Genomic DNA, 17,940 nt, shown 5'->3' with positions numbered 1-17,940 from the left:
TAGTTTAAGGCAGTGTCCCATGCGACAACACAGAAAAAAGGAGCTCTGTGGCACTGTTATTTTTTTCCCTCTCCTCCTCATCTCTTTTTCCAGGTAACAATCCCAATCCTCTCAGTCTTTTGCCACAAACTCCTTTTCCCATGGGGCTGTCCCATGCAGGACACAGGGCCCAACGTTCTGGCTGCTGCTACAACCTGGACAAAGTTTTCCCAAACTAAAACAGCCTGGGGGAACTGAGTGCCAAGGAATCCTTCAGCAGGTACCTCCTGCCATTCCCCAGGAGGGCAGGAATGGGACAGAGCTTTAGGAGGACAGGAGCAAAGCCCAGCTGCAGGACAGTCCCTTCACATCCTTGTGCCCAAGTGAAAGCTCCACCCTTTCTTCCTCCTAAAGCAGAGCACGGCTTTCCCCCTCTCCTCTCCCTCCTCCAAGCAGGTATTCCCTGGGTTTTTAGCCACTTTCACCCCTTTTCACATAACTCCCCAATGAAGGGATCCTTCTCAAAGCATTTCACTTTCCTGCTGAAAGCCTGGAAATGCTTCTTCTCTCTCCTCTAGACACCAGACACGCATCTGAAAGCTGCAAAGCCACCAAAGGAGTTAAATCAACCTTACCCCTCCTCTGAACTTCATCTCTGCCTCCCTCCAGCTCCCGCAGCCCTTGCAGAGCCTTCCTTTACGCTGCTGCAAAAAGCAGCAATCTGAGGACAAGTTCTCTCCTCTGTCAGTTGCCTTTTTTTTTTTTTTTTTTTTTTCATGGCATTTTCAGCGCAGTCAGAACTCCCTCCCTCCCACCAGCTCCTACTGGAGCATCTGGAGAGGGCGTTTTCCAAGGAGAAGGAGAACTCTCCTCCCAGGCAGGAGCAGCCCAGGAGAGGCAGTCCCAGGGAAATCTGCTGTGCTCTGCCTGCGGTGTCCCCGCTGCCCAATGACAGGGAAAAACGGAAAGAAAAGTAATCCCAGGCGCTGGAAAAGCTGGGGCTGAGCCCAGCACACAAACCACAGCCATCAGACAGGAAGAGACGAGCCCTGGGACACTGAGTTATTGTCCTGGAGCAGCAGCGTGGCCAGGGCTGCCCAAACCCGCTCCCAGCTCACCCCAAACGCAGCAAACACAAAATCCCAACCCTGGGACTGACATCACCCTTGGAATCACCCCCCAGAAAATCAGAGAACCATAAAGAGTCCAGGGTTTTGATGCACTTTGCCTTGACAAGGATTTAGAATCACAGAATGGTTTGGGATGGGAAGGGACCTTTATTTTCCACCTATTTCCTATTCCACCAAGCCCCATCCAACCTGGCTCAGGAGTATTTTATCCCAGATTCATTTGGAGGCATCCAGCACCAGAACATCCACTTCACCTGGAAGTTTTGAGGTCCTTTATTACAAAATCACCTGCACTCCCAAGTTAGAATCTTCCAGAGGACACAGTGAAGGCTCTGCTGCCCTCAGCCCCCAGCCCTTGCAAACAGAAGTTGCACATTTTGCTGTCTCTGAGCTCACCAGTGTTCTGGACTCACACAGAATTATTTATGACCACAGTTACATCAAGAGTGTGAAAACCTCACCTCATTTCCCACCCATCTGCCCAAGATTAAGGGCATTCTGACAAAAGTACTGCTCAGCCTTCACCAGCATTAGGGGAAAGTGAAAGAACAAGAGTCAGTGGACACAAGCTGGAAGAAGGGAAATTCCAATGAGTTATTGGGAAATTTTTTTTTCCCAGTGAGCACTGTCAAATACTGGAACAGGGGTCTGAAAAAGTTGTGAAACTCCATCCTTGAAGATATTTAAAACTCAACCAGAAAATGTCTGAGCAACCTGATCTAAATCTGTCCTGCCTGGAAGTGAGGTTGAACCAGAGATCTCCACAAGTTCTTTCCAATCCAAAATGATTCTATGATTTTATTAATTATTTTGTTCCTCAATGGACTAAGCTGTGCATCCATCCTAAAAGGAGTTATAGGCAGTGCAAATAAAGATATAAATCTGCTAGAGAGGATGCCACCCCTCAGGTGTTTCAGGCAATTCATACTGTAAGCTGTCAAGCAGATTCTCTAATCACTGAACATGCAGAGCCATGGAATGATTCCCAAGCTCAGCTGCTGATGTTTCATGACTGGCATTATCTGCACTCAGCTCTCCTTAAACGCATTTTTGTTTGGTTTGTTTCTTCCCTTCTTATCAAAATGCATCCTTCACAAATTCTGCTGCAGGAAGGGTAAAGTCAAGCTCTGAAGTAAAAAAGATTTAGAGCAAAAAAGCTAAAAAGCTTCAACCTCCTCAGAGAGGAAGCTATTTAAAAGCAAACACAAGGAGCAGATGTTGTCAGTGGTTGGGTGCAGCACTCCCCTGTAATTAACTCTGCCCAAGGCAGCCATCCCAGAGATCCCAGCTGTGCTGGATGTCACAGGCACAGTGTGCCAAGGATTTGGGCTGGAGCACTGCAGTGCCACAGCTCCTCTGCCCTCTCAGACTCCATTTTGAACATTATTTGTGGTTCTTGCACAACTCTGTTTGGCAGGACTTTTATTAACTCCTTATCTCAGTTGGGTGAATTTTTAACGACAGCAGCTTCAGGATGTGGCTCAGAGGAGGGTTCAGCTTTGGGCTGGCACTGAAGGAAATGGACACTCCAAGCCCCTCTGCTGTGCACAGGTAAGGTCAGAGGTGATATAAACTCCATTTCCCAAACTAAGCCACATTAGCCATTACTGGAACACAGCAGTGAGCCCTGAGCCAGGAGTTTTCCAAGCGTAATTACAGCTGTGGCCTGGCAGCTCTGATTTTTCAGCAGGAGAATGTCAGTGCTCCACCAGCACTCCTCAAACCAGTCAAACTGTCACCAAACAGATTCAGTAAAACTCTCTGTTACTATTCTAAGTATTAGCAGAGTTTTTTTTCACATAAACAACCTCACCTTTTCCCTAGTTTACACCTCCTAACACTTCTCAGATCACATCTCACCACTGAAAATGCCACATAAGAGAAGAACATACAACAGCCCAGATTTGAAAGTACATTTTTTACACATTTCCCTTGGTTTTTTTTTTCATGTAGGAGAACCCTTTTATTTATTTATTCACCAGAAAGACCTTTACTCAAAATGCTTTTTTTTCTGCAGCCAAACTACTGCCCAACTTCTGCTGGCGAGGAAAACACTCCTGAATGTGGGTTAGCCTAAATTAGGAGGGGAAAAAAAGAATAGTTGGAAAGCAGAGATAATTTTACTTTATAAAATCTTGATCCTGGGATTATGAAGGTGATAAAACCAGACTCTTCCTTTCCAGCAGCAGAGCCCAGCCCTTGTCTGTGATTTCTGCTGAGGATGGCTGGCAAGGTCTGCCTCACTCCAACAGGCAACTACAGGCTGAGGGATGAATCAAGTTTTCCAGGCCTCACCAGTTAGAAGTGACTCATTTAAACCCTGGATTAGAGCACTGGGATTGCTCTGCTCGTTGCAGATAAGCAGCTGATTCCCTGCATACAATTTCACATTCAAAGCAAGGGGACTGGAAACCTTTCCTGTCAGCCCTGCTCCGACAGGCTCCCAGAGCCCAGCGGGACTTGCTAAACTACACCCACAAGCAGTGGCTCTGCTGAAAAAATAAAGTTTGTCCCTGTGAAAACACCATCAGTGTTCCCCTCTGCAGTGCAGATTCCACTGCAAAAATATAAATCTGGAGGTATGAGGTGCTGCCTTGGGTTTATGCTGCTCAAAAATCAACGTGGATCACATCTGTGTTCTTCCAAAAGGTGTCAAGTTCATCTATCAGTGAGTGAGTTCTTTCTGGATTTTTGTAATATTCGTTGTTTCTGCCTTGCAAAAGAACTACAGAATAAGACACATTCCATAATTAGAAAGCACTTGGCAAAAATACCATGGGAAAGAAACCACCCTAAACAGGCCAGGAATTTGAGAGCCCTTCCTCTCGCAGGTCAGAGGAACATCTTAATCAAAAAATAGAAATGTCTTTAACCTGTCACATGTGTCCTGCTGTCCAAATTATCCTGATCTAAAGCTGATTAAAATGCCTCACATTCCTAAAACACCCTATAGCAGAAACTGAAGCTTCTGAGGGACATTTGTCCTACTGCTCAGGAAAAACACCCCGTGTCCAACATAGGGTGAACATCTGACTGCAGGATAAGGATAAATCAATGCCCAGCCAAAGAGCCAATGCTAAATATTGTACTGGGTATGATAAAAAGGCAAAACACCCTCCCTATATTATTACTTCTGCTAAGAATTGTCTATTTTCTACCCAGTTTTTGGATTAAAGCATCTCCTCTTCCCCTCTCAAGAGTGTTCCAAACAAGTAGTCAGGAGCAGAGGTTTGAACACAGGACACTGGCCCCTGGAGACACAACACTCCTGCTCACTCATGAAACTGCACACCTAGAAAGGTTAAACCAAAAGCTGGTTATACTCACTGAAATGGTGCCTCAAGATGATGAAAGTTCCTTCATTTTACTGCAAACTTCATGACATCACAAGTTGACTGAATTCCCCCAGTCTGCGTGAAGGTGTTTGCAGGGTTACAGACAAAACCTTAAAAACAGTGAGGTGTGGCCAAAAGGGTTCAAAAACCAGAAGACAAAGAATATTTAGATTATTATTTTGGATTCTAATTTATGCTTTGTAATGTCTAAAACTGTCAATACTGGTTTTGTTTGTTCCAAGAAAGCTTCGTCAGTGAGAACATCAAACTTCTTTTCTTCCCAAGCTCAGCCTTTCACAAATAAATACGAAAAAAAAATATTACAAAAAAAAGGAGATGCACACATCTCCTTGGATTCCTACACTTTCTCTGCCAGTGCTGTTCCTTGTTTTGATGCCCCTGGTGATGGATTAAAAAGCACATATGATGGGCTTGTATTCAGTTATGGCTCCCGCACACACACAATAATTCTGGGTCTGTGACGTGAGCGAAAAGAGAAACTGGGTTAATCTAACAAATTAAGATAAATTTCCCTTGTCGTTGCTTTCTGCTGAAGCAGTGAGACAGAAATGGCTGGCTGGCTTTGACAGTGGCCATCAGAACAAAGTCCCACTTTATAATTACCAGATGCCCTTAATGTGATGCCAGTTTGTCTCATGCCGGTGGCTGCTCCCGCTCACGGCCCTCTCAGGGTTTCCCTGATTTTACAAACACGCTCTGATCCCAACACCAATTGTTGCACTGACTCCAACAACAAAGTTTAAACCCAACAGTTAATTCCCTGTGATTGCTCTGGCCCTGCTCTGACACAATCATTTTCAGCAGCTCCCCTGCAGTGGCTGTGGCAGGGACGGGGTTCGGAGGGAGGGGGGAACACAAACAGCCTGACTCAGTTCAGCTCATGTGCATTCCTCCCGACTGACTTTCCAAACAGTCACTCCCAGTGGCAGGACCTACATCTTCCTTTTAAGGGGAAAAAATGTTTTCACAGGAAAAATTAAGTGTTCAAAGCCTGTGCATATCTCTGTGCTTCCAGTGAGTCTTGCCTTTGAGAACACGTTCTTGTCGCACGCAGAACAAAAACTTCTCCTTCCTTAATTTAAAGCTGTTCCCCTTTTTTAACACAGACTTTGGCTGTCTGCCCATCCCTGGCACTCTCAGGTGAAACAGCCTAGCACACTACTTCTCACACCATCCAGCACTCAACAGAGAGCTGGTTTTCCAAAGGAAGGACTAAATCTGAGTGAGGACAACACAATGAAAAAGGACGGGGAATGTACAGGCTGCAGACAAAACTTTACAGCTCACGCTGCTGACTGACAGTTCCTATCCCTTCACATTTCTTTTCCTGCATTTCTGAAAAGAGGCTCAGTGTTAGAAAGGGCTTGAGGCTGGAAAGCAGATCACAACAAAAACTTCTTGTTCCATCCACACGAGATAAGGAAAGAGTGAGCGCTGGTGCTTTGCCTGCAAGTTAGATGAAGGAAACAGGATTTCCCTCTGCTACTCCCTGAGCAAGATCCCAAGGAAATGTTTCTAATAATAGGAAATTGCTATATAAGGCCAGATCAGCACTAAACTGTTTGCAGTCTGGAGGAGAAGGATGTACAGGAATCCTGAGGAGGGACACACCAGGCTGCTCACACATCAGGGCTCCCCTCCACACACAGGGACAGAGTTTAACCTGTGACTCCTCTGCTGAGCAGGGTCCTGTCCTGCAGCCAAAAACAGCAACTAAATGGACAAATGAGAGCTGCCCTGTCCTTCTGTAATGCCCCTGCTTTTCTCCATGGCAGGAAAAAGACAGAACAAACTTAAATCTACCAAATAAGACTTGCAAAGCCAAGCTGGGCATGTGTCTGATTGGGAAGGAAAAGCCACAGCCACGTCCTAAATCACAACATGGACAGTGCTGATGCAGAGGGCAGGCTGAGAACTCCCCTTCCTGCCCTTCAGATCCATGGAGCACAAATGTTTTATGAACTGGACAGTTCTCTTATTCATCTTGGTTTAAACAGCAAAGACACTGGGCACCGTTTAAATTCATTTTTGCAGCATTCCCACTGAACTGCAGGAATTAATGTCTCCTAGGCCAAGAGTTTCAGCAGCTACAGGCAGCTTGCACATCCCAGCAGAGCTGCCAGAGGCGCTGCTGTGGGGCTGTAGCTGCAACCCACACTTTTCACCAAACCTGCAAGCCCAGTTAAAGGACAGATTTTCCTCCTTCTTATACAAATGCAAGGGAGTTCCTACAACAGTGCTCACAGAGGCCTCGTTTGGGTGAAGTGATAGAACTGGAAGGTTTCCCTGTGGTTCCCATCAAGAGGTATCTCTCCATCTCTGCTTTGTCTTTGGATAAGGCCAGGAGCTCCCAGTGCAGGGCAGCTTGCTGAGCAAACACAGCCCCAGAGCTGCCACGGAAATGAGCACAACATAAATTGCTTTGACAGATTTATCACCCAGAGTTTTGGTTGGTGTTTTTTGGTGGGTTTTTTTTTTTTTTTTTTCTCCCTGACAGCACGAGATGTTTGTGACAAAACGTACAAACAATTCTGTTTCTGTAGCCCTGCCACATCCTATGTCTCTTCCTTGCAGAATGACACAGCTTCCAGGGGAACACTGGGCCAAATCCCAGCCAACATCTTTCTGTCAGCTGGTGAGACCTCCTTGAGCTGCAGGGCTCAGTTTGCTACAGCAATTAAAAAAAAAAAAAATCTCAAAAAGAGATCCTTAAAAAACAAAACAAAACAAAACAAGCCAGGTCACCCTTGTGAAAAGGTCACTGATGAGAGATTAGAGTTTGACAGCAAAGCTCTCTCCACATCACAGCATCAGGAGCTTCACAATCCCCATGAAAACACAGCTGAGAGTCCCAATTATTCCCAATTCCCTGCACTGCTCCACAGTATTCCTCCAGTGTCACCAGCATCTCAGCAGCTGCTTGTACCTGGCCCTTGTCCCCACAACACCTGGCCAGAAAAGGGTGTGCACTCAAAGCCTTCCAGGGCATGCAGCACTTCTGTGCCAAGAAGATGTTTCATGTTGGGCTTTATCTTTAGGGACATCTTGATTTCTGAGGATTTTTAGACTGACCTTTAATTTTTTTGTCCTGTTAAATACTTCACATCCTTGACTGCACAGCAAAGGGGAAAATGAGTGCAGGCAGCAGCAGGTTTTTCAGAGCTGGGAAACACAAGTGGTTATGACTCTGACAGAACAGCAACATAAAACCTCTCATTTTAAATGCTCTTTTGCCTCTTTTCTCATGTAGAATTTGCTCCATAACAATTATAAAGCAATTCAGCAAGATGGCTTCTGCTGGTATGGCTTGTGGTCAGTGGTATCTGGAAGTTTAAATTTGGAAAAGAAACATTTTTCAGAACGAGCTCCCTGTGGATTTAAGTCAGTACAAAGTCTCAGCTGTAAGGCTGGACCCTAACACTGTTGTATTCCCTGTTTGTTTTTCATACCAGCTCCAAGGATGCAGTCACTGAGTTGTTTGCTCAGTTTCAAAGTCAAGTCCAGGAGAAATAAGATATTTGTCTTGGCTCTAAGAAGTGAGAAGAATCACAGGTATGAGACTGGGACTCTGAAAGCAGAGCTCGTCCACCTCTATTCATGTTGTATTGACAGGATCCCAAGCCTCCCCTGTGCCCGCAATGATTGCAAAATTCTTCTCCAAATACAGGAATTGTCTGTTTAGAACTGCCAGCACTAAACCAGAAAGTTTAAGTTGCTTTATTTTCTTTAGCAGGTTAAATCTGAAACCTAAGGAAGGCTACCTGAAAGGCATCATTCTTAACTGTGCCAACACACATCACTTTACAGAAACCCAAATACCAAACTGATCTACTGTATCAGACTGTTTTATAGGAAACACCTGAACTTCACTGACCTCTCCTGTCCTTTTCTCTTTTAATTGACAACTTTCCCCAATGTAGCTTTACATTAAAACAAACCACACCCAAAATCACATCATTGGTACTGTGAAAAACAGTTTAAAAAGGAAATACCTCCCTCCAAAAGAGCCAAATGAAACAGTTTCCTTTAAGGCAGCACGGAGCTTTTGCTTTTCATAAAGCTTCAATAAAGCTGTCGTGGAATTCCTAGTTTGTTTTCAAAGCCATGAACTTTTCTGTTATGTGGAGACTGGAGCATAGGTAATATCTGGATTTTATGAGTATATTCAAGCTTCCAAAGTCAGAAGAATAAAGGTCAAATGAGTAAAACTTTCCTGAAAAGCACAGGAGAGAGGCTCACATATGGAACATATTTGCTTAAATTTGGATTTTTTTTTATAAAATAGTTTGTACATGAGTGATGCCCCAACAAATAACCAACCCTACTCCTCTCTACTGTTACTGTAACACCAAAATCCCTTAGTATGGACAGTTTATAGTAGGATAAAGATGTTTCTATCAGTGCAATATCTGGGATATCAGTATCATTTGTACCCAAAACATGAGGATATGTTGCTATGAGCAACATTTTGTATTTGCCATAGGTTTGTTCCATGGCATATCCACAGGTTCCTTAGGGGAAAAAGCCCAGTCAGCAACCTGCAAGTGCTGGGTGATACCTGGGAGTAACAAGATCTTATTTTCCTTCTGGGTGTGACCCTCCTTTAAAGCAAACTCCAAGTTCCTAAGCCGAGTTAAGTTCTGTGAGCACACTCTGGACATTCAAACAAGTGCAGCAGTTTTTAATCTGATGATTTGTAAGTGAAGAGTTTACAGGCACAATCTGTACTTCCACCACTTTTTCGTTTGTTTTTTTTTTTTCTTTTTTCTCTCTCTGTTCCAAACTGACTTTGCTGGCCTAAAGGCAGGCAGTTATTTTGGGGCAGCAAAAAGCTATAAATAAGTTCTAATAAAACTATTAGTGACACACATGAGACTGAACTTCTTTCAAACCCTTCTTTGTAAGGGAACAAAGAGCACTTTACACTGACTGTGATGGCACAAGCCCCGCTAAGAAAAGTTTAAGGAAAGAGTTTCAACAACTAGATCACGAACCCAAAATAAGAACATTGGAGGAGCTGCAAGAAATTGCAGATTGTGCTCAAGGGAAGGGCCTGAGCAGTTTGCAGAGGCAGAGAGGAGCAAAGGAGGCAGGCAGTGAGACTGGCAGCGTGTCAGGCTCGGGGCTGGCAGCGAGCTGAGCACAGATGATATTGCAGCTGATGTCTGAGCTGCTTCCCTTTCCCCTGCCTGCCCTGCTCCTGCTGAAAACCAGGGGAAAAGCCACCAGATGAAGGGTATTGTCTGAGGTCATCTCCTCTGACTGCTCTGCCAGGGCTCTGAAGAGCCTGCGGTGAATAGGCTTTAATGCTTTGGTGAATCTTTTGGTTTTTTGTCCCAAAATAGATTTAGCATCACTTAATATCCACAGGGAATGATGAGTTGCCATGAAGATGATGGCAAAAGTGTTCCAGGCTGACTGGAAAATACAGCCATCATTTCAGAAGGATATCCCACGTCCACCTGCATCAGCTTGCACTCAAACAATTCAGAATATTGTTTTCCCAGAGTTTAAAAACTGACATTCCTAGTGGATCAAAGTCAAGATTTATTTTTTTTTTTTTTTTTTTTTTTTTTTTTTTTTTTTTTTTTTTTTTTTTTTTGGTAAAAGAAGCACTAATGACATTGATGTTAAAAAGTAAATAAATTATTGGCCTGCAACTTAGCCCCCTTTGGACTGTAAGGGATATCTCATCTCCAAAGCAGTTTCAACTCCCTCCTAAGGAGAACTGCACAGTCCTGCTCTCTGCATTTTCAAAACTTTCTGCATTATCAGAGACATCAATTTAATCAGAAACAGAGGCACTAAAGGACAATGAAGGAGCCCGTCCCTTTGTGGCTCTCAGGAATGCAGGCTGCACATCTGGATAAACACGGGTCGCTGAAGAGAATGGAAACATTCATTCCCCAGCTGTGGTTAAGTCCAAACCCTTTTTCTTCCTCTGATTTACTCCTAATCCTGCATTTGGTGGTTGCAAAACTGCACAAACCCTGCCGAGGCTGACACAACAGGCCCAGGAATCTTCCTCATGACCCTTTACACCTACTTTCTACATAAAACCTTCTTGTGGGCTGTGAGCTCCAGCTGAAAGGAGAGATGCTGAAGGAATTGACAGTTGTGACATTAACAGAAATGCCAACTGTCCCACAGCATCTTGTTCTCCCAACAGGAGATGAGGACTGGCACTCCTAAGAGACAGGAAAGGGATGCATTCCCTGTTTGTTTTTCATACCAGCACCAAGGATGCAGTCACTGAGTTGTTTGCTCAGTTTCAAAGTCAGGTCCAGGAGAAATCACATATTTGTCTTGGCTCTAAGAAGTGAGAAGAATCACAGGTATGAGACTGGGAGCCTGAAAGCAGAGTTCATCATCCTGTTAGAAACACCTGGATTTGGAGATCTCATGGAAGTTGGGTGTCTTTAGATCCTCTGTTCTGATGCTGTGTGGGGAAACCCCACAGTCCATGGCACCAGGACCACAACAGAACTGTCTGAAGGCCCATCCCATTGGGAAGGAAACACCTTTTTCCCTCTGATTTCACAGGTATAAGTCCTGTAGCTCCTCTTGGACAGATCAAGGACCTCCCCTTGGGGAGGAGCTGCAGGACAATGAGGGAATCTGAGCTCTAACCTGACAGAAGGATCCAAGAGTCTCCAGAGTGGGTATTTCACATAGAAAAAAACCAACATTTGTTATCAAACCCCACCATGTAAGAAACACATATAAACCACAGGCTGCAGCTTTGGTTCATCAGCCTAAATCTTCTGTTTTATCAACTCTCCTAAAGCCAGGGCAGCAGCATCTGCTGTTACAGCAACAACAGGAGCCCAGCCTTCATCACTCCAACAATGAGAGGAGGCTGCAAAAAGCTGAGAGCTGATAAAACATGCAGGGCAAGCCCTAAATTAACCCTGCCATGCCAAGGTCAGTGCTCTGCCCTCAGCTTCAGTAGTGTTGGAGTACACCTGTGGCAGGAAAAAAGGTTAAGCTCTTTTATTTCACCTAAAGGAAAGCATCAATATTTGAGGGTTTGTTTCAGGAGCTGTTGTTTGCATGGCTGAAGCAGAAAAACAGAGACACAGGGAAGTTCATCACTGTAAATTATTGATCTGCTGCTTTCTAGACACTGAAACTGGTAATTAAACAAATGGTAAAAAGATACTTCATCAATTATAGAGGTGCCACTTTAAATTACACTTGCTCCAGGATGAATAAAACACAGAGGTTAAATGCTTTGGGTATTTCATGCCTGCTTCTTGTTCAAAATCCTCACTGCAACAACGATCTAATTCTCATATCCTGCTGCTCCAGAGCTGTGTGCTCTGTATAAAGCTTCACCAAGGGAAATCAGAGTTTTTGTTTCACAAAGCCTCATTTCACACAATGTCCAGGAAGCACAGTGCCATGGTCAGGAGAGAGCATTTGGAGGAGATATCACTGGGATCCCCTTTCTGCTCAGCAGGGTTGGTTATATGGCCATAAGTCAAAGCCCTGTGATAACAGCCCTCCCTCAAAAATCAGACCAAAAAAGAAAATAGTTTTGTCTGTGAAGCACTGGGCAGACACCTGGCACTGGCCTGATGGTTTATAGAAGCTACAGACACATACATGCCCTCCCCAACCTAAAATAACACCTGTAAGCTGCTTCTGAAGCAATATGGTGATGACATCAAAGATGCTCTTTTAAGCAGAAATCATGTCCCAACCAAGATGATGACTCAGATTTAATTTATGATAAATTTTTATATGAGGGCACACACCTTACTGCATCCAGCTTAAGGTTATCTCATTCCACATGTTAAATATGTGAATGTAAAAGTACACTTGCTCTAATACTGATTTTGAGACAGAAACAGCAATCAAAGAAGAGCTTGGCCATCTTGCAGTTGCTGGTGCAGGTTCTCTAGAACCATTATTACATCTCAAATAGATTTCACCCTGGGAAAGCATTTAGTGAAGGCTGAGTTCATCAATTGATTGAGGTAGGCCAGGGAATATGAATATTCCAGGTTCAAGGCTGCAAATGCAGCAGAAGCAGCTGCCTTCAAGGCACATGCAGAACAGCCCCAACAGGTGGACACAGCTGGCATCCCTCAAGGAGCAGTGAGGCAACAGCAGGGAAACAGCAGCTGCTGCTGGAGCCAGAACAATCCTGGAAGTCAAAGAACTCATCATGGAGCAGTGGGGCAGGAGGGAAGGTGGGAGCTCAGAGAGGAAAGAGAGGCCAAAGTGGAGAACCATCAGAACATGGTGTGGAAGCTGGAGATGATGGAAAGCTGCCAGCTTTCAGCTGATGGAAACAGTCCAAGTGGGAGATGGAAGCTGGACTGAAGGGTTTTTGTGGAGGAAAGAACACCAGTGCTTGGTAGGGGGACGGGAGAATCCAAGGCTGAGCTGACTCTTCCTACTGCTCCCCAGATAATGAGGCTGAAGCACAAGGAGAGCAAGCTCTGCCACGGGCCTGGTGCCAAGTGCTTTGTGAAGTGTTCCTTTGCCTGCTCTGAGGAGAGTTACACAAGGTAAGGCTTTATTCATAAGTGCCTGATTGGTCCTGTGTGTGCAACAGCTCCTACCAGCAGAGCAGTGTTTGTGGGAAATGTTAGGAAGAGTGTCTAAGAGAGATAAAGCCTTTGAGCTGCAGACGAAGCTGCCAGCCCTCATTTCCAGCTTGTCAGAGCAAGTCCTCCTTGAAGTCAGCAGGCTGGAATGAAGAGAATCTGGCATTTGTGCATGGATGTATGGCTCAGACAGGCAGGGCGCAGCGGCTGGCTTTAATCACACTTTCCACAAGGGAGGGGGAGTGGGAGTGGCAAAGTGCACAGAGTGACGGGCATTATCTGCTGTGCATCCACAAATTCCTCTCCTCCGACTTTGGATTTCGAGCCTGGCCTCCTTTCCTGCTTCCACCAGCCCCTACAGCAGGAGGGGAAGGGCCATACAGGACTGGAATCTGAAAGTCCTTCATTCACATTCTCAGAATTCCTGGTGTGTGTGAGAGGCAGCGCACACTTGTCTGGTGAACTGACAAATTTCACAACAGCTGATGGGTCCCAGGAGGAGCTGCACGCAGGTAGTTGCAGGGTTAAAGTTCACAATTCCAAAATTCACTTTTCCAAGTGTTTAACCCACTCCAGCTCACCTGCTGGGTGACAGCTGGTTGTGAAGCCTCTTCACCCACACTGCAACAAAAAGGAGCAAAGTTCCAAAACATTTTAATCCAGCTGCCCATTAGAGCATAAAGAATTCCATTGCAAAGGACTTTTTGGTTGTTTTCTACCCTCACAATGAGGCTACAGTCCACTACGTCACACAGAGCTTCAATTCCATCTAGAAATAGCCTCTTGAGGTCTCTGTTGCAGGATGGCATTCTTAAATTTTGTTTCCTTGTGTGCCACTGCTGGTGGTGACAGCAACAAATTGCAGGAACCTGCACGTATGCCCAGAGTGGGCACAGAGCCAGACCCGACCTCTGGCATGGAAAGTTTTGGCAGCAGAATTAATTCCTTCTCTTTTCTGTGTCAGTCACATCATGCTCAGACACTACAACACAGTAACTTTGTCCTACAACCCACCACAAATGCCTTGTTGGAGTCCCACAGGGCTCAAAAGGTCCTTTAGAAATTTATCCCTGGTGACAAGCAGGGCAGAAGTGGGAATGCCTGCATCCTCACCTGGGTAAGGTATCCCCCATCCTGGCCATCAGTGCCCTCCAAAATCTCCAGTGCTCTGGGAAGGGGAAGAGAGCAAAAATATTCCAGACACCAGTGCCCATCTGGACCCCTGTGCCTTGGGCTCTTCTTCCCATTTTGGATCCCAGCCACTTTAAGGATGCTTTGGGAAGAGGCAGAACAGACACCAGCTTTTCCTGGCTCTGTGTCCAGGCACGTGCAGCCTGGCAGGGTTTATCAGTGCCTCTCTCCCCCTGATCTGAGAGCACATTTAAGGGCACCAGCAGTGCAGGGCTGCATGGGCAGGTGCTCTTGCTCTGCTCAGGAGCTGGGGCTGTTGGAGCTTGGGAATGCTCATCATGAGCAGATCACCTGTTCTGTTTGTAAACCTTGATAAAGCCAACATTAAGAAAACAACTAATTACCATTTATGTTCCAAACAGCTGGCCCAGCTCCACATCCACATGCTGGGAGGTTTTAGTGCCAATCAGCCCACACATCAGAGCACAAAAGTCCCCCAGTGTGACTGCAGAACCTTCTAGCAAACAAACTTCTCACTAGCACTCCAAGAATCAAAACACAGCAGTGTAAGAATAGAGCAGCCATACAAGCCATGGTTCCCACATCATTATATTACAGACACTTGTCCAAGGTGAAAAGGGCACAGAAATTGTCCTCTGAGGTGCCAGAGGGCAGTCCCAGGCTGCTGTCAGCTGGCCTGGACAGCTGATGTTAGTGTCACACATCCTTGTCCCAGCTGTGCCTGTCCTGGCCCTCTCCCCCTCTGGACTGGGACTAAGATTCATTCAGCTCTGGCCAGGCAGTTCAGGGAACTAAACAAATAGAAAATGTTGTTTTCTTTATTGCTGCTCTCCCAACTTTGTTTCAAAGGGTTAATCAAAGGGTGAAAGGGATGCAAGTACAAGGCAGGGAGTGGAGAACTACAGTGAAACCAATTTAAATTGTTTTAGTGAAAGGTGGAACAAGATGATCTTTAAGGTCCCTTCCAACCCAGACCATTCTGTGATTCTAAAGAGAACTGATATCAGGATAAGCTTATCTCAGACACTGAGGGAATACAAAAGAAAGGACATTTCACGGAAGTGACGTGAATGAAGCTCCAGGATTCTCTGGCTGCTTGTTCATCCCCTCCCCTCTGCACACCCTCATGCCTTGAGCACTGAAGTCCTGGAGAAGTGATGCAAAGACAGCATGAGGGGCAGCAGCCCTGGGGACAAGCCCAGGAATGCCACCAGGGGTGCAGCCTGTCAGCTGCAGTGCTCCAGGAGCAGCACCATAAACCACCCAACCTGACACACGGGGATCCTGTCCCAGCACTGCTCTGCTACACCAAAAAAATTGCAAAAACCTGACACATTTTGGCCCTAGAAATGAGGGCTGATGCTGGTTTTGGTTGCCAGCACACAGGAGAGGAGCAGCTCACTCCACACACTCATCACTGAGCCATTTATTGACCCAAATGAACCTCCCCATCCCCTATCAATCCAGAAACGTCAATCCAGCCCACACTAAACACTGATTGATTTTCTACCCTAACGAGCACCGTGTCACATTTGTGTTAACTACTCATCAGTTCAGATAAGTGGTTTGCAATTAAGATAATCTGAGACCAGTGGAAGCGTGGCCTGAAAAGCACTTTCCAGAGTTCAGCACAGAGAAATTCTCTGCTCAGAACAGCCTGGTGCCAAGCTGACAGTGACTTTTAGACCAAAATTTACCTTTCCAAAACGAAAAGTTTCGTCACAACCTGATTTTTCCTTGGGAGACAATAACTGGCTGGTATAAAGATTTCTTCCCAGACGTGTACACTCACCCTGCAGCAACACTGATTTCCTTCCTCTCAGGTGACACCACAATCCTTTTTCACGGGTGCTCCCTATTCTGATGGCAGGCAAGCAGCATCCCAGCAAAGCTGCACTCAGTGACCAGCAGCCAACTCCACTGAAGCCTCCAGAAAAAAACAAACAGTGACAGGAGAGCAGGGTTTGAGTCCCATGGCCCTGAGCCTGGACATAGCTCACATTCTCATCCTACACGGAGCCACTTTGTGGAATTTTCCTCCCAGTGCAAGTGGCCTGGGACACCAGCAGCTGCCAGTTCAGCACAGTCAGGTTGCAGCTGGAACTCCCCTGTCCCCACCTAGATCCGGAAACTTCACAGAGGAGACACTTGGCAACGGCTCAGGTTTCAGTTTGAAGAGAGAGAGAGGGATCAAACAGCCTCCTGCACAACGCAAGGGGTTTTTTTTGGTTGTTTTTTTTTTTTTTTTTTTTTGCATAGAGAACACCACATTTCTTGCAACATTTCCTCTTCACATGGAACCCTCATGACCAGCCTGCCAGAGCAGCAGGGAAGTCCTGAGTCCCTCCCAGCACTCACTACCTGCCAGGCTGACAGCACCACCCATGTTCTGCTTTTCTCTCCAGGAAGTGCAGCTCATCTTATTTTTTAACTCTCCTTTCCTCTCTGCTTCTTCCTAGTATCAAGACACAAATACCTCGAATCAGATTAGTTTATATTTGAGTCAAATAACGTCTGAAAGCTTTAACCTAATATGTAAATGGCTCATAACCGTCAGCTCTTGTGTTCTTTAATTATATCAGGCAAAGAGAAAAGACACTGTTTCTTCATTATTGTTGTTTTTTCTTAAAAGTTCCAAGAGACTTTAACACACCTGGTTTGGAAACACCTCTTGAATGTGCATAAATTATCCTAAATTCCTCCTAGCTTTCTCAAATTCCTGCAAAAGCAGCCATGCCAGTGCTGTTCCTTCTGTGGGTTGAGGGGACACGTCTTTGGTGATCTTAGAGAACAATATTTTAAGGTATTGAACTGACAGGCAGCACTACAGCTCATCTGCACTACTTTTACAGTCAAGACTCAAACAATTTACAGGGCTGCTTTCTGCTGGAAACCAAATTTTTAAAGTGCTGAAACTAAGCATCAACTGAATTAATACAAGAGCCAAGACAATGGGCATTTGTCCCCTAGTTATTCCATAAAGCTGAAACTTTAGTTTTCTTCAGCTGAATAGTCTGTGAGTCCCCTTCTTCAGGAGGATGTGGAGGCCAACAGAGCAAAAAGAGATTGATCAGATCTCTGATATGGGCTTATTTTGGCCTCACCACCTTTTCTGCCTCCCACACACCTTTATCTCCATCAAACCTTTCCAGCCTCCACTTTTTGGCCTCTACTTTCCTTGCTGACCTCCCACACCACTTTGGCCTCCCACACCTTTTCAGTTCCTGCTTTTCTTATTGGTCTCCCACACTCTTTCTCAGCCTCCACTTTTCCTTCTGAGTTTCCAGCCTCTGGTTTTCTCTCTGACTCCTGTCCCTTCAACCAGCACAGAACATTCAAACCCCCTGAAGGTTATGAATTTGTAAATTCCCTTTCCAAACAAGCACGTTTCACCTTGATATGTCCATCCACACTTTTTCTATACTCCAGGTGACCAGAAATAACCTGTGTCCATCCTGACATCTTTGCAGTCAGAACAATTTGGTTTTATGCCCAAGGAAACCTCATGGCTCTCTCAGTAATTCCAGTCCTGCCAGGATTATGACAGCACTGTACAGTTGTTTTAATGGAAGTATAAAAGTAAAACATGAGATTTTCTGGGATGGTAGAAGCTGATGCTCTAAGCTTTGGCTGATGGATGGCTCCATAAACTGCTGTTCCCAGGTCCTATCCACCAGATTCCTGGACAGAATATCAGCAAAATTAAATATAATCTGTGTTCCCAGAGAGTGTTATGGTCGGGCACACACAGAAACACTCTGTACT

The 17,940-nt window shown here is 45.4% G+C and overlaps 1 protein-coding gene across 5 annotated transcripts in view; it reads right to left on the bottom strand.

Moving 5' to 3' along the window:
* Positions 1-17,940, bottom strand: part of MYO1C (myosin IC) — a 52,098-nt gene that overhangs the window by 26,267 nt on the left and 7,891 nt on the right. The window contains exon 1 of one of the 5 annotated variants that reach the window (XM_083875004.1): positions 15,968-16,573. The exons of 3 other annotated variants lie outside the window; for them this stretch is intronic. Coding sequence is in view for 1 of the 2 variants with exons in the window: in XM_083875003.1 (XP_083731129.1) it covers positions 615-632 (18 nt within the window). In the remaining variant the exon portion in view is untranslated. Of the gene's footprint in view, positions 1-614; positions 836-15,967; positions 16,574-17,940 lie in introns of those variants that run through there. One more of the 5 variants, XM_083875003.1, reaches the window with a different exon arrangement.

The sequence above is a fragment of the Zosterops lateralis genome (assembly GCF_965231275.1).
Source record: "Zosterops lateralis genome assembly, chromosome: 19".
Taxonomy (NCBI): domain Eukaryota; kingdom Metazoa; phylum Chordata; class Aves; order Passeriformes; family Zosteropidae; genus Zosterops; species Zosterops lateralis.
The sequence above is the reverse complement of the archived record's forward strand: the minus strand, read 5'-3'. Positions and strand labels throughout refer to the sequence as shown.